Here is a 22,787-nt window from a genome sequence, read left to right as displayed (position 1 = left end):
GGGGGGGGGGGGGGGGGGGGAGGGAGGGAGGGAGAGAAAAAGAAAGAGGCAGGCATTAAACTAGTAAAATTGAGCTTAGTTTACATTTTACGAAAGTCCATAGAAATTTCAAATTGTAGAATTTACTTTTTCTTTACCTTTAAAATGCGTAGTATACGACAAAGTCGAACAGTTTTAATAAAAATCACTGTTTGAATCATATTAAAAGACTCAAATATGTTTGTCTTGAGAAGCATTATACTGAATATGTCAATTATCGTAATTACAAACTCAAATAGGTTCCACGTATGTGAAAAAAATTCCTTTTTCATTGCTCCAATCTGTTGATTTTAAAAAATTACATTGTTTGATTTTGCTTTTACTACATCATTTTCCATAACTTAAACATCTACTTAAACATGATACATGTGGAAAAGTTTTTATTAAAGTAGTTCAAGATTTAAAGATTTTTAAAATTAAAATTATGCTTCATCCCTCAATTCTCTTATATAGTTTTATTCTGGGATAACACAAACCACGTTTTTTAATTTCTCAAAAATTTTAACTCCTTGAAAATATAAGTAAAAGTAAACATTTTGTCAGAATTATTTTGGCAACTGCACCAGTTATCTCAGCAAATTATTTTGCTTGTAGAGCTAACATAAGGCTTCACCAACACAGATACTTCGAATAAATACATTTTAGAAGCTATTTATGTATGTTTCACTTCCTAACCATATATTCTTACCTTAAAGTAGGAATAACTTATTAGGATGCTCTTAAACAGGCTAACTAATGACAGCTTTAAAATCAGATAGTTGCAAATGGAGAAATTGCTTTTGATGTTTATTTTTTTTAAAGTTTATTACTTAGTTTTTTCTATTTTCTTTCCCACACAGAGCCAGTGAGGACAACTAGAATATTTGTTTATTAAGACAATATTCTTTTGGAATCTCTAAAAAGGGTGAATTTTTAGAAGCAACTAAAAAGAAAACAGGAAAATTGAAGCACTGACACATCTCCTACTACTAGGCATAAGAAAACTAGTTCCCTTTCCTTGTATTGCATTAATTAGAGGCATTAATACTATAACTTAATCTAAATTTTGGAAACAAGGATTTCATTGCTTTGAATTCACAGCTTTAAAAAAAGTCTTTTGGGGTAAACAAGATTGATGGACCCCTAGCTAGACTGACCAAGAGAAAGAGAGAAAAGCCCAAATAAACACAATCAGAAATGCAAAGGATCAAGTCAAAACTGACCCCAAAGAAATGCAAAAGATTGTCAGAGAATACTATGTACACTTGTATGGAAACAAAATTGAAAACCTAAAGGAAATGGAGGACTTTTCTAGAGGACACAAACTCCCCAGATTAAAACAAGAAAAAATTGAGACCATAAATAGACCAACAATAATCCAGGAAATTGACTATGTTATAAGAAAGCTACCTATAAAAAAAAAGCCATGTACCAGATGGCTTTCCAGCAGAATTCTACAAAACATACAAGAAGGAACTGGTACCAAACCTTTTAAAAGTATTCCAGGCAATTGATAAAGATGGAACTCTCCACAAATCATTTTATGAAGCTAACATCACATTGATGCCCAAATCAGGTAAATACCCAACAAAGAAAGAGAACTAACTACAGGACAATATTCTTGATGAACATCTATAGATGCTAAAATTCTCAACAAGATCCTAGCAAACTGTATCCAACAACACATCTAAAAAACCATCCACCACAGCCAAGTAGGCTGCATTCCTGGCATTCAGGGCTGGTTCAACATTCACAAGACCATAAATGTAATTAAGTACATCAACAGATGTAAAAACAAAAATCACATGTTATATCATTAGACATGGAAAAAGCCTTTGATAAAATCCAGCACCCCTTCTTGATAAAAACCCTTGAACATCTAGGCGTAGATGGAACACACCTCAAAATACTAAGAGCCATCTACGAGGAACCCACAGCCAGCATACGGTAGACAGACAGAAATTGAAACTATTTTCCCTGAAAACCGGAATAAGACAAGGATGCCCATTCTCACCCTTCCTTTTCAACATAGTTTTGGAAGTCCTAGCCAGAGCAATCAGACAAGAGAGGGAGATCAGAGGTATCCAAATAGGAAAAAAGGAAATCAAGTTATCCCTCTTTGCAGACGACATGATTCTATACCTCAAAAACCCAAGAGAATCTGTCAGAAAGCTCCTTGCACTGATAAAGGACTTTGGTAAAGTCTCAGGGTACAAAATAAATGTGCAAAAGAGAGTTGCATTCCTATATACCAACACAATAAACAAACAGAAACCCAAATAAAAAGCATATTCCCATTCATAATAACCACACAAAAAAATGAAATACCTTGGCATCTTTCTAACCAGAGATGTGAAAGACCTTTACAGTGAAATCTACAAAACACTGCTCAAAGAAATCAAAGATCACACAAACAAATGGAAAAATATTCCAAGCTTATGGATTGGAAGAATCAGCATTGTTAAGATGTCCATTCTACCCAAGGCAATCTATAGATTTAACACAATAACCATTAAATTACCAGCAGCATTCTTCTCAGACCTGGAAACAACAGTAAAGGAATTCATGTAGAAACATAAATGACCTTGAATTGCCAAAACAAACAAACAAAGCTGGAGGTATCACACTCCCAGACTTCAAACTCTACTATAAAGCTACTATAATAATCAAAACAGCCTGTAATTGGTACAAGAACAGGCATATAGACTAATGGAACAGGATAGAGATCCAGAAGCAAAACCTTTCTCAACCAACTCATCTCCGACAAAGACTCCACCACCAACCACCGGGGAGAGGAGAACCTATTCAGCAAATGGTGCTGGGAAAACTGGCTGACCACATGCAGTTTAAATCAAGACCCCTACCTATCACCATACACAAAGATCAACTCTAAATGGATCAAAGACCTAAATGCAAAACCTCGAACTATAAGAACCTTAGAAAATGCAGGAGACACCCTAAAGGAAATTGGAACTGGCAACCAATTCCTGATCAAAACCCCAAGTGCCCATGCCATAAGAGATAAGATAGACAAGTGGGACTTTATCAAACTGACAAGCTTTTGCAAAGCCAAGGAAACCATCAAAAGAGCAGGGAGATAGCCCACAGACTGGGAAAAAAACATTTGCCAACTGGATGTCTGACAAAGGCCTAATATCTAGGATCTACAAAGAACTCAAATGTACTGAAAAGAAAAAAACAAACAGCCTCATTACAAAATGAGCAAAAGATATGAATAGATACTTCTCAAAAGAAGACATATGAGCAGCCAACAGATACATGAAAACATGCTCAGCTCCTCTAGTCATCAAAGAAATGCAAATTAAAATCACACTAGGATACCACCTAACTCCGGTCAGGATGGCCATCATCAATAACTCAAAAAACAACAGATGTTAGAGAGGATGCAGGACAAAGGGACACTTCTACACTGTTGGTGGGAATGTAAACTAGTACAACAACCTCTGTGGAAAACAGTTTGGCGATTCCTAAAAGATCTAAAAATCAACCTTCCATACAACTTCACAATCCCCCTACTAGGAAAATGCCAAGAGGAACTCAAATCACAATATGAAAAAGATACCTGCACACATATGTTTACTGCAGCATTGTTCACAGTAGCAAGAACATGGGACCAACCATGCTGCCCATAGAAAGAGGACTGGATAAAAAAAAATGTGGTACATATACACAGTGGAATATTATGCAGCCATAAAGAAGGACAAAATTATGAACTACACAGCAACTTGGACAGATTTAGAGTCTATAATACTGAATAGTCTGTCACAGAAACAAAGTTCTGAGAATCACATGCTCTCAGTCATAAGCAGACCTTGAACAACTATCATAATACTATAAGAAAAGCGTTGGCAGTAGCAGGAAGCTGCCTGGGCAGGGGAAAGTGGGATTGGCAGTAGTAGGAGTCTGCCAGGGGTTAGGGGGCATACCTCATCATCAAGGGTGCCTGCATAATGAACATTTGTATTCCTAACCCTGAATTGAACCCCACATCTTTAAAATAATAAATTTTTTTTAAAAGCTTTTCTGACTGGATTTAAAATAAAAGTGGTACATATGTGATGGAATATTCTGCAGCCATAACGAAGAACAAAATTATGAACTTCACAGCAACTTGGATGAACTTAGAATCTGTAATACTGAGTGACCTGTCACAGAAACAAAGAACTGAGTATCACGTATTCTCACTTATAAGTGGACCTTTAGCAATTATCATAATACTATTAAGAAAAGGATTGGCAGTAGTGGGAAACTGCCAGGTGGCGGGGTGGAGGGGGGTAGGAGGGGGAATTGGCAGTAGTGGGAACCTGACTGGGGAAAGGGGGGCACACCTCATCAACAAGTGTACCTGCATAATGAACATTTGTATATCTAACCTCCAACTGTACCTCACAGCTTTAAAATAAAAAATTTAAAAGAAAAATAAAAAGCCTTTCTGACAGGGCCAGCCAAATGTTAACTGAAGATAGTTGAGGCAAGTTTCTAGTTAAATATGAAATTTCTTGTAGAATATGAATATTATAGAAGGAGCTCATTTTATAAGTTAAATATATGTGTAAATTTTAGGTACTATATATATATATCCCTATGTTTTACTCAATTAACTATTATCTAACAATTAATTGATCTACTTATAATATTGGAACAAGTAACTTTTAAATAGTTCAGTACTGTGACCAGCTATGGTGGTTTAATATCATCATATATTTCTTCTTAAAAATAATTATTTAAATTTAGGCATGTTAAATTGAAATATATTCTCACACTGGTAACTTATTATATTAATTTGAAATTAAATGGCTACAATTAAAGCATCTATTAAAAAATTCTTACCGTTGGCCGGGCTCAGTGACTCAGCCTGTGATCCCAGCACTTTGGGAGGCCGAGACGAGTGGACTGCTTGAGCCCACTGGCTCGAGACCAGACTGGACAACTTGGCAAGACCTCGTCTCTACAATAAATCACAAATTAGCCAGGTGTGGTAGCACACGCCTATAGTTCCGCCAGAACCCAGCAGGTTGACACTAGAGTCACCGTGTCATCGTGAGTGTGCCATGGCCCTCCAGCCTGGACAATGGAGTGAGACTCCAACTCAAAAAAAAAAAAAAAAAAAAAAAAAGCCTACTATTTTATGACAGCTCATACATCAGTTATTTATTTCAAAAAATGTTTATTAAAAACCTACTATAGTTGAGATAATGGGAGGTTTCAAAGATGATTGTAGATTCCAGTTTGGGAAATTGGATCCCACTGGAATTCTGAAGTAAGAGTAGGTTTAGAGAATATACATTGCTTTCTAATATGCTGCATAACAGGTTTGCACAATATTTTCTCAGAGGGATTCAGTCAGCAGTTGTCTATGTGGTCAGTGACTTTGGATAAAATTTGAGCTGTAGACATGAACTTGGGAGTCATTAAACTATGAATGATAGTTGATGTCAGGAAACTAGATGAGACAGCATGGTCCACCCTTTATTGTGTAATCCACGTCTATGTCTCTTGCTTCATTCTCAACATCCTCCAAAGTAGTTTAACATCTCTCCAATCTCCACCCTAACCAACCCATCCCTAAACTGCAGTCACTGGGAATGATGTTCCATATATGTGTCAGTGTTGCTGCTAACATTCTGCTTGTTCTTGTTGTCCATTATGCTATGTACTCATATACTCATTCTCTCTTTTAACTTTTAGATTATTCAAAATTCAATTCAAACATCTCCTTCCCTTGCAAACCTTCCTTTTTTGACCTTACTATTCTGTGTGAGAAACTCCTTGTTTGTTTCCACAGTACTCTGTGTATTTCTCTGTTAAACTACTTAACATGCTGATTTGTAATTTCGATTAATTTGTCTTCTCTCACCAGCCCGATTTCCCTACCCACACTTCCCTCTGATTTTAAGTAAGTATAGGAAACAGACATACTCATGTCCCAGAGAAAGCATATATTCTATTATAAATTAAGAAATTGCCATACTTGTTTATAAACAGATTCCTTTATGTTTCCTGGTAGCCATTTCCCTTGAGCCTGCTGACATTTGGCCAGGCTGAGGAAATTCAGTGTCTGAATCTCGCAAGCAAAGGACCAGATCCTGGTCTTGTGAGGTCCTGCTCACATCATCAGTTAGCCTCTCTGGCTAAAATTTGATAAAATTTGTCTCATTTCCTTCATTTCCTTCTTATTGCAGTGAAGTATTGGTTGGATTATTCCCTTAAGAACTCGGAGAAACTAGTATAAAGAATAAAACTTTATCTAGATGCCAAACATTCAGAAATGTAAGGAGTTATCCCAAGGTCATAAGAATATGGCCATAGAAAAGGAAAAATCCAGCGTAAAAGGAGAGTGCAAGCTTCAAAAAATGAGGGGCTTGTTGAATGCAGGACTGTCAAAAAAATCATTGGAAGCTCAGGTAACGCCATCCCTCGGAGCTCAGATGCAGAAGAGTGATTGGTCTTGTTTGTCTAATAGAGTGAAGAATGTTTGGGGGAAGGTTTTAAAATACAAGGAAGGGAATTTTAAGGCAACACCCGTGTGTGTTAGAAACAACACAAACTTTGAGGGATTGTATTCCAAGTCCACTATTCATTAATATGTGATTTTAGACAATTTACAGAGCTTACAAGAGACTTGGGTTCCTGATTTGTAAAAAAGGCAGGCACAATATCTACAAGGCTAATTTAAAGATTTGAAATGTTATAATCAAAATGACTGATAGCTTGTTGGTGAAAACTTATTATTATGGATAACATAATAAAAAACTAGGTTAAAATGTGGCAGAACTGAACTAAATAGTAAAGAGCATAAAGAGAAGGATAAGTAAATACAAGGCTGCAAATTGGGCAGTGAGGATAATCTTGAGTTAAGAAAGTGTTGGAGAAAACAATAGGATTGCGCACTTGGGAGTATCCTGTCAGCTAGAAGGTATAGTGTCTCTGTAATCCAGTTCTGGTGTCTTAAGACGGCCTAATTGTATGAAGCCCACTATGGCTATGGCAGCTGCTCAAACTTGGCACAGCACAAAGAATAACAGAGGGATCTATGATTCGATTTAGAAGGATCTTCATCTGTCATTTAAGCCAATTCTGCCATTTTATAGTAGAGAAAATTGAGGTTAAGAAATATTCAGTAATGTGGTCAACCTCTTACAGCTTATCAGAGAAAACCACAACCAGAGCCAAGTCTACTGAATCCCGGCTCGGTGCTCTTTCCACTGTAGTGCACGTTAAGTGATTTTTGGGAACTCTTCACCCTCACCTGAGCCCTCTTTGCTTTATTTTCTCTTGATTCTATGAAATCTTCTATGGTCTTTCTAACTAGCTTGAAAGTTATTACATACAATGTGATTGGATTTGACCTCATTTTTGTCCAATATCACAACTCGCAGTAGTATTACAATTTTCCAGTAAAGATTTGAGATTCATTTATTTCGTCCAAATATCAGACGCAACTTCTCTGTTTAAATTTTCTACCTAAGATATTTTATGTTACCACTTATTGATGCGTATGACACAATACTGTAATCAGTTTGTAGGCATACATTTTCATCATTTAACAACTACTTTTATAATTTGATTTTAAAAATCAAATTGTGAAATATTTTTCAAGGATAAAAGAATATCTATCAAGTTAACCATCTGTTTATCTACCTAGCATAAAAGTAATAAAATGAACATTCATGTACTTAACCACCCTGTTAAGTGTAAGAACATTACCAATCTTTTAAACTAATTTTTGTCCCTTTGACATGCACCATTTTAAAAGTGATTTTTACAGCAAGATCAGTGTTTAAAGTATGCATATTTTCTATTGTGTTAGTCTAAAATTCAAATTAGATCATTAAAGTTTGTTTTGAGAAGTGGAGGAGAAATTCATATACCCTTTTAGAAAATTGTAGCTAGTGTCGAAAATGAGGTTAGGAAATCTCCTTGTTAGACATATAACACGTTCACACACACAAATTTTAGATTACCTTAAGTAGGCTCTCAATAGTATAAAATGCAAGAAAAAAGTAGTAAACACGTTCTAATTCACTGTCATAGATTTTATGTAACTGGGGTATCCAAGAAATTATAATAGGATATATATTCATTAGTGTCACAAGGTATCCAAGAGCCTCAAATTCATCAGTAAATACTATATTATGGCATACACGAAGAAATAAATGTCTGTAAAACAAAAAAGACAGTTTTATCTGGTAAAATAACGACATCAAATGATTTTAATATATACTCAGTTCTGTTTTAGTTATCAATAGCCATAGAGCCCTCCTTAATTCTGGAAGCAGCTACGACTAATTAACACTTTCTGGCATCCTCCTTCAGACACTGTCCCTTTAAGTTCCTTCCCTGCTAAACATCATGGGTCTAGTTTCCCCTATTTCTTTTCCCCCTTCATCACCTCTTATTCACTGCTGAAGCCTCAGTGCCTGTGTGAGAGAGAGGGGCCGTGGAGTGTAAGCCTTGTTAACCTCAGTGTCACCCCATCTTTGTCCTTCTCAGTCCTCTTTCCAGAATGTTTTTCTTGGTCTCTTCCTGCAGTAAAACCATATCTGGCACAACACTACACTTGAGGTTACCTTTGCTTAAGCTTGTTGGCTATATTCTGTATTGTTTTTGCCAGATAGGTGAATTGAAGGAGATACAATAGGGGCTACCCACAATTCCTTTAAATCTTTAGTGTTTATGTTAATTTTTCAATTTCTCAAGGAATGCTGTATGGCTTCTTACTATTTTGGTTATAGGTTCCACTTGGCTATTCTTGTCATAATGGTTCTTAATCCATAGGTCAGTGAATCAAAGTGAATGATACTAAACATATCAATCCCAATTCCAAGTCCTCAGGGACTTGGAAAACTAACCACACAGTGGACTTGCTGAGCTCTGAAACAAACTGGGCTATAAACCTCATACATACATCATCTAGCTTAAAAGCGCCAGTCTAATTTGAAGACCATGATAGCACTTCAGGTCTTTGGTATCAGTATTTGCATCTTAAATGTCATATCCAAAAGTCATAAAAAAGTCTGCACTTTGGGAGGCCGAAGTTTGGGATTGCCTGAGCCCAGGAGTTTGAGACCAACCTGGACAACTGGTGAGACCTCGTTTCTACAATAAGTAAAAAAAATTAGCCAGGTGTGATGGCTCACGCCAGTAGTTCCAGCTACTTGGAAGGCTGAGGCAGAAGGATCGCCTGAGTCCAGCAGGTCGAGGCTGCGGTGACTGTGAGCATGCCACTGCACTCCAGTCTGGGCAACAGAAGAAGTCTGAGTATTCACTTTCCCCCAGTGCCCAGTAACTCTTGTAAAAATGACTAAAGGCCCTTTTGAGAAAAGATTGACGGAACATTGATCATATATCCTTGTGATGTTGCAGGTTCTTTCTCAAGGTATCTGGTTTGAGAATGACTTAGCTATTTAGAGAAGGTGATGGATCATGATTTTCCTGTGAGAAGTTGATCTCATCCCTTTTTGTCACTAGCTCTCTTTCTGGCAAAGTAATACTCTAGTTAACTCTTCATTTAATATTGCCCTATGGCACACATTATTTTTTAGCCATCCCCACATCAAGGCATTTTGCGGGTTAAGGCACCATAACTGCTACTCCAGGTTTGCTGCCCATAAAAGAAAGCTTACATGTCTTGCCTCTGACATTTAAGTGTTGACGTTTGTGCTCTGTCTTTCCTGAATTCCATACATTCTTTTGATGACTAGAGAGATCAATTCCATGACAACAATAGCCTGCAGAAAACTACCACAGAATTTAGCAGCAAGCTTCACTATTGCCTTGGTAAATGGAAATGTCCTCTAGGCCTTCCCAGGAAACAAGGTCATATCATTGGTTCCTCATTCTCACATAATAAAACTATGAAATAAATATTTTCATTTTTATTATCTGTCCTTCATTTACTGTAGATTATTGGCCTGGTCAAGTTTCAAAGAACAATTTCATACATGTAGTAGCACCAGCTCTAAGCGTCTTTGACAGAGTACTGAGCCCTGAGTCATCATGGATAAGATCACCTATGCCAATAAATTCTCTGCAATCTGATCTTACGTTGCAACCTTCTGGTGTGATACCTTCAAGATTTATTCTCTCATATGTGTATTTTTAGTTGGGTCCTGTAATTTCTGCAGTAGAGAACCTGTAGCTTCCTGAAGCAGACACCCTATTTCCTACACTAGCTGGATTGAGACTTGACTGTGTGATTTCCCTAAAAGCAATGAAGGTGATAAAAATTAATCTTGATCAAAAGACAAGCTTCATTTTGTGATGTCTTTGCACCATCTGAAGGTCATAGGGGGCTACTTTCCTCTAGTGGTGGGGCAGGGGGTTCTGCCAAACCAGATTGTTCATGAGAATTTGGGGATTCAAGATCCTCAGGTTTGCCCATCCTAGTGTTGCCATGTTAGGCCTCAAGACCCCAATCTTTATATTTTTCTTTTTTCTTTTTAGATGAGAAAATATAGTTTATTTAGAAAGTAAATTAGAGAGACAGAAAAAGAGGAGATTCATTTCTCCAAGGTAGGGAAGGGGGGTCAAAGCCAAGAAACATGGCAACAGCCATAGCCCAAAGAGCACATGGCCACACCAGAGTCTAGTAAGGCAATGGCCCCAATCTTTTTCTATTGTTGGGAGCCAGCCTTGGAGGCCCGCCTGATCGACAAAGTCCAGGTGCACTGAGGACCTCCGGCCGCAAAGCAAGTCTGGGCAGCTGAGGCCCTTCTGTCTTCCGTCTTTGCTGTTGATACAGCTGAAGAAATTCTGTGCAGTCGTGGAAGAAGAAGATGGCATGTTTATGCGAAGAATCATAGCTAACCTGGAGATGTCATGGTTCATTTTTCCATTTTCCCACTATACCGCTTGGCCTTTTCTAACATATGCAAGGGTTAAACTCTGAAGCACATCAAGAATGCTTTCTTTCACTTGGTTATAAGTTACTAGATATTGCTTAAGTAATAAGTGATATAAGTATATTCACTCCTTATTTGATTTAGGATTATGCAGTTTAGTATTGAGACTTAAGGTTCTTTAGAAGCACAAGTTTATAGTAAGTTTATTATGAGCTCATTATAAGTCCTAACACTTATCTAGGAGTTATGTAGGTGATTTATAACACTGTTTTCACTGACATAGGATAAAGATTATCATTAAGGTTTTTACTTAATTCAGTAGTTAAAACTCTAAGTTAACATTTATAAAGTGGGTTTTCACTGAACTCATAATATATTAATCAGACACTTTTATGACAACTTAGCTAAAGACAGAAAACAACCTTGGGGGCCTGGGAAACATTACTAAAAGCTTCTTTTGAGTTTTCTTTAGAAACAAGCACTGCAGGATAAGAGAAAAGTAATGAAGACACCTGGACAACAAAGGCGATTACAGAGCTCTGAAGAACATAAAGCCCCAAAAGGAAGACTACTGCTAAACTTTCTGGAGACAGTTCAAGGAGTGTAATTTGGGACTTTGGACTAAAACTATCATCTTTGGCCTTATGAATAAGACTCATTGTCTGAATGTTTACAGGGTTCTTGGCTTGTTTATTGCTAAGACCACTAGATGGTGGTAACTTGTAGAGCATATGTACTTGAAGGAATTTTCTTTGTCTTGCCCCTTTACGAATGGTATAAAAGCTTTGTGTTAACTAACATTAAATTGTCATCTGTTCAAGAAGCAGGTGTCCGGTATATGATTTTCGTCTTTCACCTATCCGTCTCTCCTTCAGGAGATCTCACGACCTTGTGGGGCAGGACCCCGCATTCTATCATAGCCTTGACATTGATATCGCAGCCCTGTCAATGTTATGCATTTATTTTTCTTTGTATAACTCCACTGCCACTTTCAAAATTAGACATACTATATTGATTTTATAACTCCATTTTGAATAATTTAAGTCAAATTTTAAATTTCAATAATTGTATATTTCTCCATCTTGCTATTCAGTTTTTTTGATGATTGGATTTATTATATTTGTGTTTTCATTGTTTATTAATTTCAATCGTTCAGTAATACTTATAGTCCATACAGAATAATTCTAATAACTGAAATTTTAGAAATATAAATCTGTTGTTCTTTCTGATGACTTTCTTTCACGATTGTTTCCTTGCGTGTTCATTGATCTTTGATAATAACTTCATTTATTGACAAGGGGACTCAATCTTGAATGGAATATTATTCTGTATTTAACTAACATTTGTTCAGTACTTGCCCAGTGCTATTCCCCCAACTAAATTACATGCACTATTTATGCAACCTTTACACCAATCCCATGAAGCAGAGGATAATCCAATTAGATATCTTAGTACCTACTGTGTGTTAGTTACTTTGCCAGATGCTTTACATATATGTTACTCTCCAGAAAATGACATAGATATTACTATACTCATTTTTCAAATGAGGAAACTGAGACCTGAAATTTTTATTTAGCTAATAAATGATGGGACCTCAGATTCTAAACCTTGTCATCTAAGTCCAGAATCTGCACTCTTATTTACATTGGGATGATGATATTTAAAAGATAGTCTAGGCCAGGCTCGGTGGCTCAGCCTATAATCCCAGCACTTGGGGAGGCCAAGGTGAGTGGATTGCCTGAGATCATGGGTTTGAGGCCAGCCCGGGCAACTTGATAAGACCTCATCTCTACAATAAATAAAAAATTAGCTGGGAGTGGTAGCACATGCCTATAGTTCTGACTACTTGGAAGGCTAAGGCAGAAGGATCGCCAGAGCTTAACAGGTCAATGCTGGGGTGGCCATGAGCTTGCCACTGCCCTCCATCCTGGGCGATGACATGAGACTCTGACTCAAATAAATAAATAAATAAATAAATAAATAAAAATAAAAGATAGCCTAAAGGATACATGGGCTATCAGCATTAGTGTTCCAAATCTCCCTTTCTTTCAGTTGTATCAATAGAAATAACTACTCAGAAAAGTTGTAGCTTAAGTCAGTACTGAAGGTTTTTAAAGAATTACAGTACAAAAAAAACCCCTTTTGATGTGTGAGTGTGGTGAATTAAAGATAGCCACAAATTCTTTGATAATGCTATTGAGAAGAGGGGTCTTATTCTATCCCTTTGAATCTAAGAAAAGAATAAAAGCCATCCAAATTGGAAAGAAAAAAATTAAAGTTATCTCTATTTGTGGACAAAACAATCCTGTATACAAGAAACCCTAGAGACTCCACAAAAAAGCAAACTAAATTTAATAAACCAAATCAGTAAAGTTTCAGGATATAAGACTGATGTATAAATATCAGTTGTATTTCTATATACACTAGGAATGAATGCCCTGAAAATGAAATTATTAAAATACTTCTATTTATGCGAAGAATCACAGCTAACCTGGAGATGTCATGGTTCATTTTTCCATTTTCCCACTATGCCGCTTGGCCTTTTCTAACATATGCAAGGGTTAAACTCTGAAGCACATCAAGAATGCTTTCTTTCACTTGGTTATAAGTTACTAGATATTGCTTAAGTAATAAGTGATATAAGTATATTCACTCCTTATTTGAAAAGAACAAAATATTTAGGATTACATTAACCTAAGACTTGTATGCTGAAAACTTGAGAAATTACTAAAAGAAATAAAAGATTAAAATAAATGAAAAGACATTCCATGTCCATGGATTGGAGGGCTTAATATTGCTAAGGTGACGATACTACCCAAAACAACTACAGATTCAATGCATTCCCTATGAAAATCTCAATGACCGTTTTTGCAAAAATAGATAAGATACTTCTAAAATTTATACAGAATTGTAAGGGACTTCAAATAGCTAGAACAATTTTGAAAAAGAAAAGTTGAAGGATGCATACTTCATATCAAAATTGTACAGCAGCTGTGGAAGACAATTTGGAGGCTCCTCAAGAAATTAAACATGGAATTGCCATATGACCTTGCAATTTTATCCCTAAGAGTATACTAAAAAAATTAGAAAGCAGGTATTCAAATATTTGTATTGCTCAACATAGCACTATTCACAGTAATTAAAAGATGGAATCAACTCAAATGTCTATCAACTGATAAGTGGACAAAAAGAATGTGGTATATCCATACAATGGAATATTATCTAGCCATAAAAATGCAGAACATATTGATACATGCTACAAAGTGGATGACTCTAATACTACTAATACATGCTACAATTTGGATGCAAACATTCTGCTACTTGAAAAAATCCAAGAACACAAGGCTACATATTGATGATTCTATTTATGTAAAACATTCAGAATAAATAGTTCTAGAGAAAGAAAATAGACTGGTGCTTTCTAGGAACTGGGAGGAAGAAGGAATGGTGAATGACTGCTTAATGAGCATTCAATTTACTTTTGGGCTAATATATAACACAACACTGTACTCTTCAAAATGGTTAAAGGTTAATTTTGTGTATGTGAAATTTACCTCAATTTAAAAAATAATATTATTCCTATCTCTTTTATTCCTTAAGTTACTTTTTGTATACCTATAAGTAATTTAGTTGTAGACTTTTTCAAAATATTTTGCAAAGTATTTGGGATATAATTTTAAAAGAAATAAATGAAGAATTTCAAATTAATATAATAGCATTTCCTGCTAAGGTTCAAAAGCTCTTACCTTGATGAGATCCCTTTTTCTTTTTTAGTATTATACACCCAATGGAGCACCCGTTTTCTAATAAAGATAATAACTTTTTTGCTTTCAGAATAATTCTTTATTGTTTCAAGACTCATATATCTAAAAGGAAAAAGAAGAAACCTTTAAACATGTTTTAAACATTTTGGGATAAATTTAAGGCAGTATTGTCAGAAAGCAGGAAGACTATTTTGTGCAGTGATGACTGGAAATGAGCATACACTTTCATGAGCATAGTTCAAGTCATGAAGTTGTAGACATGAACATATATAGACAATCATGAAGTTAGATTGTAGGGCTTACTCATTAAACACAGAGTAGTAAAAATTAAAGATACACAGTTTAAAATAGTAGAGCGTTCAATGTTCTGGGAGATAAAACATACTATGATTCAAATATTGGGGATTCAGACATATGTGTTTTCATGCTAGGTCATTGTCTGGTATGGCAACGAACAAAATACCTGATTGCTAATCTGTAATATGAGGATAAAAAATACCTATGTAAAGCTGGGATAGTTAAATAAGAAAGCATGTATAAATAGCATCCAGCCATCTCACACATCTTCCCATCTCTTGTTTTTCACATTCAGGGGAAAGTAGTAAGATTTAAATGACTACAAAAGTTTTTAAATGGTAACTTAGAAAAGTCAGTGCTCATAAAAACCCAAAAGTCATTTTGGTAGCACTTGTCTCAAGTTATCCACAAGTTTCTGGTGACCTTTTTATTGAGATAGCTCAAATCTGTGTATGTGATTTGGTCTTGCTCAGCCGACCCTCTTGGTGGGAATTTGCAAGGAATTTGCTTGCTCCTGACCAGATACTTTCATTGTCATCATCAGAAGGAGAATAGAATAGGGCTTTGCCCTTGGGTCTGAGGCCCTATTTTGTAATGTGGCTTAATGGAAAGGCACTTAGAAACCTCAATCCCAAGGTGCACTTTGCCCTTCCTATTGATTACAATGTTCTGACTTTAAAATTTGTGCAATTTTCTGTTACAGGGATATTAATGCAATTAAAAAGAATGAATCCATTCAATTATCCATTCTTTAATATAATAATGTGGTAGTGAAATGGAAAATCTTGAATGCGTATATGACTTGACTCACTCAAAATTTTAAAAATATTTATTGAACATCGACTATGCTTGCTAAATGCTAGGGATAAACCATAAAGAAATACCAATCTCTGCCCTCAAGTTTCCAGTAGACTAGTGGGACAAAACATGCAAATAACAATCACAGTAAAGTGTAATAAGTGTTGTGGCAGAGATAACAAGAAGGCACTCTGGATCCAAAAATGTGCATTTAATATAGTCTTATTGTGTATTAATAAGTGTGCAATATTTCACAGCCCAAATTACTAAGTAATTCAGGCACTTGAATTCCTATTTTACTTCAACATGTTCACTGTTTAAACCTGATTTAGGAAATAGTATGACCTCTTTAACTGGATAGTAAGGCAGCCTGGCTTTGAATTCCAGTTCTGTAATTTATTCGTTAAATGACCTTGGGTAAATTATTTATCTCTGCACTTCACTTTTTTCACCTGTATCATGAAGATAATAATTGCACTTATCTCATAGGATTTTTATGAGGTAAAAATAGATTAATATATGTGAAGTGCTTAAAACTGCACCTAGCACAGTACTCAGTAAGAATAAACTACCTATTTAAAGCATTATTTCTTAGGCAATTATACAGACATTTAGCATAGGTCCTGGTGCCCCAATTTAAACCCTCTACTCTTTTCCCTTTAGACTTGTTATTCTTGTCACAGGATACCCTAAAACATGAGTCCACTGATAGCAATAATCAGCAAATGGCAAAATCAACTCCAAGGTAGTTCAGCAAAGAAGCAAGAACTGAATATAAGTGTAATCAATAGAAAGTTCTCTAGGAGATGGAACATGATTTTGTTAATCTCAATATTACCCACAGTGCCTAGTATATAGCTTTTCACGTATTGGTATTCAACATATGTCTCTTTCATGTATGAATAAAAATATAATATATCCCCAAAATTGCCTGCATTATCCACTAACAGTCCTTTCAACCCTTTGCACCCTACTCACTGTAGACTTTCTCTCTGTGTCCATTTTCCCTGAGTCTTCATAAGTACATGTTGTTTCTACCTTTGTGGGAGATTTTAAAAGGAAAAAAATTCAAGAAAGTGGCCTCAATTGTTCTGTTATTTTGTTTATAGATTCATCTCTCCTGGACCAATGTAGTGATGGTGCTTTTCATTATGTCATTTACTTATTCATTTAAAAACTCCCACTATGCACTGTGCATCTATCTTTAAAACATGAAGTATATTATTTGAAATGGATCACATTTGCCCAGCCCTCTGTTCCACCTCTTTCAACTTTACTCAGGTCACCTAAGCATTGGAAGGGACTGGACCAAGAGGACAAATGGAGGCCCTTTCACCATAGATGAAAATATTCAAACATTATAAATACAGGAAACAGAATTTTATTTTTATTTTTTTTTTGAGTCAGAGACTCACTCGGTCGCCCAGACTGGAGTGTAGTGGCCGCTCCCAGCCACCGCAGCCTCGCCTGCTGGGCTCCGGCGATCCTTCTGCCTCAGCCTTCTGAGTAGCCGGAATTACAGGCATGCGCTACCACACCCAGCTAATTTTTTGATTTTATTATAGAGATGAGGTCTCGCCTGCCCAGGCGGGTCTCGAACCCGCGGGCTCAGGCAATCCACTCACCTCAGCCTCCCAAAGGCGGGGGATTACAGGCTGAGCCACCGAGCCCGGCTGGAAACAGAATTTTAAATAAGATACATTTTATCTTCCTACCATGACACACATAGTGTCATAATAATTTACATGACTAGGCTTAAAACGAAAACTTGTAGTCTCTTTGAAAACCTCACTTGAAATGCACTGAGAACATGCCCTAGTTTCTAGCTGCTCCTCTTCTCACATGCAGCTTTATCCATCAATGTACCACAAAACTGGTATATATGAGTGGACTGTACCCAAGGCTGGCTCGTCCCTTAGGTTGAGGAGAGCGTACAACAATAGTCCAATTTGCTCATGGGATGATGGGCCAGTGGTAGAAGACCAAGTAGGCTCTGGAGATGAGCTCAGGACAATCTGAGCAAAGGATTCTGGTGTTCTTGACACAAGGGCAGTGGTCTAGAACTGGAAGGTATGTCTGGGCTTTAGGTGGACAGTGTTGCAACTGTATTGAAGTTTAACTCCTCCCTCTGTTCAACCATCGATCTTTCATTCCTTCACAGGGAATGAACTGAAAATATGTCTCAATACACCAACTTTGAGGCTTACTGCATACTGTGGAGACCTACTTTTTCTTTTTTTCTTTTTTGAGCTGCAGTCTCACTCTGCAGCCCAGGCTGGAATACCGTGGCATGCTCATGGCCGCCCCAGAGGCAACCATGGGCTCTGGCTATCCCTCTGTCTCAGGCCCAAGTAGCTGGAACTACAGGCACGCACTACCTTGCCTGCTAATTTTTTTTTTTTTTTGTAGAGGATGGCCGAGATCTACTTTTAAGGAAATCACTGCAAAATTACAAGTGTGGTTGAGTATTAAGGGAAGATGTGTGGGCCAGGCTTGGTGGCTCAACCTGTAATCCTAGCACTTTGGGAGGCCGAGGCAGGTGGATTGACTGGGCCCGCAGGTTTGAGACCAGCCCAGGCAACTTGGCAAGACCTAATCTCTACAATAATAATAAAAAAAATTAGCCAGGCATGGTGGCGCATGCCTGTAGTTCCAGCTACTTGAAAGGCTGAGGTGGAAGGATCACCGGAGCCCAACAGGTGGACACTGGGGTGGCCGTGAGCATGCCACAGCACTCCAGCCTGGGTGACACAGTGAGACTGCAACTCAAAAAAAAAAAAAAAGGAGAGAGAGAGAAGATGTGTGAAATTGTACAAAGTACTTTGGGTGCATTCCCTGTGCACTGGGAAGGTATGCTTGGAGAGATTAAGGAAGGCTTTGCTTTTAGGTGGCTTAAATAATCTAAAAGGAAGAGTAGTTTACCACAGTTTATCTTAGGGGGCAAGGTGGGCAAAAAGAGAGAAGGAAGAATGCTTCAGCCAGAAGAATCAGTTTGTTTAAATGCATAGAGGTGTAAATGAGTACTGCAAGTTTGGGAAAATGAAAATAGATGATTTGGCCTGAGTGCGGTATGCAGCACAGGCAGCGGTTTGCACACATACAAGGGGGACCCAAAAAAACTCGGAATTATTTTTTGGAGGGTGGGTTCCTTGTAGTACAGGCATACCCCACTAGATAAGTGTTCTAAGAATGCATCAGCCTCAGTGTACCAGCTAATGTGTGAGAAGCTTTATTTGGCTTCAGTGAAAATTTTTTGGAGATTCTTTCAATGCATTTGTCCTCTGGGCTGAGTGTTCAGCAGTTTTTGACCCAAAACAGCATGACCCCCATGTCCCATCCTCCCTATTTACTTGAATTCACCCTGAGAGACACTTCTTTTGTTTCCTCACATGAAAAATGTCCTCAAAGAGAAAAATTTTGTCAATATGGAAGAAGTGAAACAAAAACAGCAAAAGCACTAAAAAGCAACAAAAGAAAAATACCAAATAAAGACAATCAGAAATACCAAAGATCAAATCACAACTGACCCTGAAGAAATACAAAAGATTATCAGAGATTACTATGTACACCTATATGGAAACAAATTTGATAACCTAAATGAAATGGAGGACTTTCTGACATCACACAACCTCTCCATGTTGAAACTAGAAGACATCGAGACACTAAATAGCCCAATAACAACCCAGGAAACTGACTCTGTCATACAAAAACTACCTACCAAAAAAAGTCCTGGACCAGATGACTTTCCACCAGAATTCTACAAAATGTACAAGGAGAAACTGACACCAATCCTACTGAAAGTATTCCAGGCAATTGAGAAAGATGGAATTCTCCCCAAATCACTTTACGAAGCTATCATCATACTGATACTCAAACCGGGTAAAGATCCAACAAAAAAAGAGAACTATAGGCCAATATCCCTTATGAACATAGATGCAAAAATCCTCAACAAGATTCTATCAAATCGGATAGAAAAATACGTCTCAAAAATCATCCACCATGACCAAGTAGGCTTCATCCAGACCATAAATGTCATTAAGTACATCAACAGATAGAAACACAAGAACCACATGATTATCTCATTAGATGCAGAAAAAGCTTTTGATAAAATCCAGCATCCATTCTTGATAAAAACGGTCAAACACCTAGGCATAGAAAGAACATACCTCAAAATAGTAAGTACCATCTACAATAAACCCATAGCTAACATATTGCTAAATGGACAGAAACTGGAAACATTTCCCCTGAAAACTAGAACAAGACAAGGATGCCCACTCTCACCCCTCTTTTTCAATACTGTATTGGAAGTCCTAGCTTGGGCAATTAGACAAGAGAAGGAAATCAGGGGTATCCAAAAAGGAAAAGAGGAAGTCAAGTTATCCCTCTTTGCTGATGATATGATCCTATACCTTGAAAATCCAAGAGAATCTGTCAAAATCCTGCTTGCACTGATAAAGGACTTTGGTAAAGTCTCAGGGTACAAAATAAATGTGCAAAAGACAGTTGCATTCTGATACACCAATAAGAAGCAGCCAGAGACCCAAATAAAAAGTACAATCTCATTCACAATAGCCACAAAAAAAAAAAAAAAAAATGAAATACCTCGGCTTCTTCCTAACCAGAGAAGTGAAAGACCTTTACAATGAAAACTACAAAATGCTCAAAGAAATCCAAGAAGACACAAGCAAATGGAAAAATATTCCATGCTCATGGATAGGAAGAATCAGCATTGTTAAAATCTCAATTCTACCAAAGGCAATCTATAGATTCAACACAATACTCATTAAGTTACCAACGTCATTCTTCTCAGACCTGGAAATGACAATACAGAAATTCATATGGAAACATAAATGACCACAAATAGCCAGAAACAATCATTAGCAATAGAAACAAAGCAGGAGGTATCACACTTCCAGACTTCAAACTTTACTATAAGGCTACAGTAATCAAAACAGTACAAGTGTGTTTTTTTGGTGGAGGTTTTGTTAAAGATGAATTGGTTGAGTAATTGAGGCTTTGCTTCCAGAATCTCTATCTTGTTCCATTGGTCTATGTGCCTGTATTGGTACAAGAACAAGCACATAGACCAATGGAACAGGATAGAGATTCTGGAAGCAAAGCCTAAATTACTCAATAAACTCATCTTTAAAAAAGCCTCCACCAAAAACCACTGGGGAGAGGAGAACCGATTCAATAAATGGTGCTGGGAAAACTGGCTGACCACACACAGAAGATTGAGACAGGACCTCTACCTATCACCATACACAAAAATTAACCTGAAATGAATCAAAGACCTAAATGTAAAACTTCAAACTATAAGAATCTTAGAAAATGCAGGAGACACCCTTATGGAAATTGGAACTGGCAACCAATTCCTATTCAGAACCCTAAAGGCCAATACCTTAAGAAATAAGATAGACAAATGGGACCTCATCAAACTAACGAGTTTCTGCAAAGCAAAAGAAACCATCAAGAGAGCAGGAAGACAGCCCATAAAATGGGAAAAAATATTTGTCAACTGTATATCTGACAAAGGCCTAACATCTAGGATCTACAAGGAACTCAAATGTGCCAAAAGGAAAAAAAACAAACAGCCCCTTTTAAAAGTGAGCAAAAGACATGAATAGACACTTCTCAGAAGATATACGGGCAGCCAACAGACACATGAAAAAGTGCTCAGCCTCACTCATTATCAGAGAAATGCAAATCAAAACCACATTGAGATACCACCTAACCCCAGTAAGAATGACCATCATTAATAAAACAAACAACACCAGATGCTGGTGAGGATGTGGAGTAAAAGACACGCTTCTACGCTGCTGGTGGGAATGGAAACTAGTGCAACCTCTTTAGAAGACAATGTGACGATTTCTGAAAGAACTAGAAATTGACCTTCCGTATGATCCAGTAATTCCCCTGTTGGGAATATACCTGGAGGAACTCAAATCATTCTACAAACAAGATACCTGCACACATATGTTTGTTGCAGTTCTATTCACGATAGCAAAAACATGGAACCAGCCATGTTGCCCATGGAAGCTGGACTGGATAAAGAAAGTGTGGTACATATACATAATGGAATATTATGCAGCCATAAAGAAGGACAAATATATGGACTTCACAGCAACTTGGATGGATTTGGAGTCGATCATATTCAGTGATCTATCACAGAAACAAAAACAGAGTACCATATGTTCTCACTCATAAGCAGAGCTTGAGCAATTATAATACTATAAGAAAGGGATTGGCAGTAGTGGGAAGCTGTCGGGGATGGGCAGATGGGATTGGCAGTTGAGGGGAACTGTTAGGGGAAGGATGGGCATACCTCATCAACAAGGGTACCTGCATAATCAATGTTTGTATACCTAATTCTGAACTGTATCCCACATCTTTATAATAAAAAAAAAATTAAAAGCTGTTTCGAGCAGTGGAAAAAGTGTCTTGACAGGTATATTGCATCAAATGGAGAGCACGTCAAAGGTGACTGAAGTTTAAACATGTAAGCACACACAATTTTTTATAAATAAATCCCAGATTTTTGGGGGTCTCCCCTCATAATACTAGATGAACTCAAGTTACCAGACAAAAGCAAGAAAACTTATTTGTATATGTTCATTAAATGCAGTGGCTTATGATGGAAGCTCTCTCTTAATTGTATACTTACTCTTCCTTCTCACCAGAACTTCCTGCTGCACCTACTAATATCTTCACTGCACTCTGGGACAGAGTCTCATTTCTATATTGTCTCTGGTAGCTCGCCTAAAAGAAATGGTTATCCAAATTATTATATAACATAGATAACAATGTCTTACTACCAGCTTTATGAAAAAAATATTATGTGGAAATAAGTCAAAATACTCAAATAATCTAGTATGTTTACAAATCTTGCTATAGAGTCCAGGCCATGAAATTAGTGGAGTAAGTCTGGGCTTTGGATGGAGGGAGACTTGTTCTAAAGAAAATTATGTCCTAGCCGGGCTCGGTGGCTCAGCCTGTAATCCCGTGCCTTTGGGAGGCTGAGGTGAGTGGATTGCCTGAGCCCGCA

General features: G+C 37.1%; 1 protein-coding gene across 1 annotated transcript in view; it reads right to left on the bottom strand.

Annotated features, from left to right (window-relative positions):
* The window catches only part of SLC9C1 (solute carrier family 9 member C1), a 68,388-nt gene that overhangs the window by 38,455 nt on the left and 7,146 nt on the right, over window positions 1-22,787 (bottom strand). The window contains exons 2-5 of the mRNA XM_008066594.2: window positions 22,407-22,501; window positions 14,630-14,749; window positions 8,004-8,199; window positions 138-320 (exon numbers count right to left, since the gene is read on the bottom strand). Coding sequence (XP_008064785.1) covers window positions 138-320; window positions 8,004-8,199; window positions 14,630-14,749; window positions 22,407-22,501 — 594 coding nt within the window. The remainder of the gene's footprint in view (window positions 1-137; window positions 321-8,003; window positions 8,200-14,629; window positions 14,750-22,406; window positions 22,502-22,787) is intronic.

Source organism: Carlito syrichta, unplaced genomic scaffold, assembly GCF_000164805.1.
Source record: "Carlito syrichta isolate Samal-C Ts95f unplaced genomic scaffold, Tarsius_syrichta-2.0.1 Scaffold309017, whole genome shotgun sequence".
Lineage (NCBI taxonomy): Eukaryota > Metazoa > Chordata > Mammalia > Primates > Tarsiidae > Carlito > Carlito syrichta.
The sequence above is the reverse complement of the archived record's forward strand: the minus strand, read 5'-3'. Positions and strand labels throughout refer to the sequence as shown.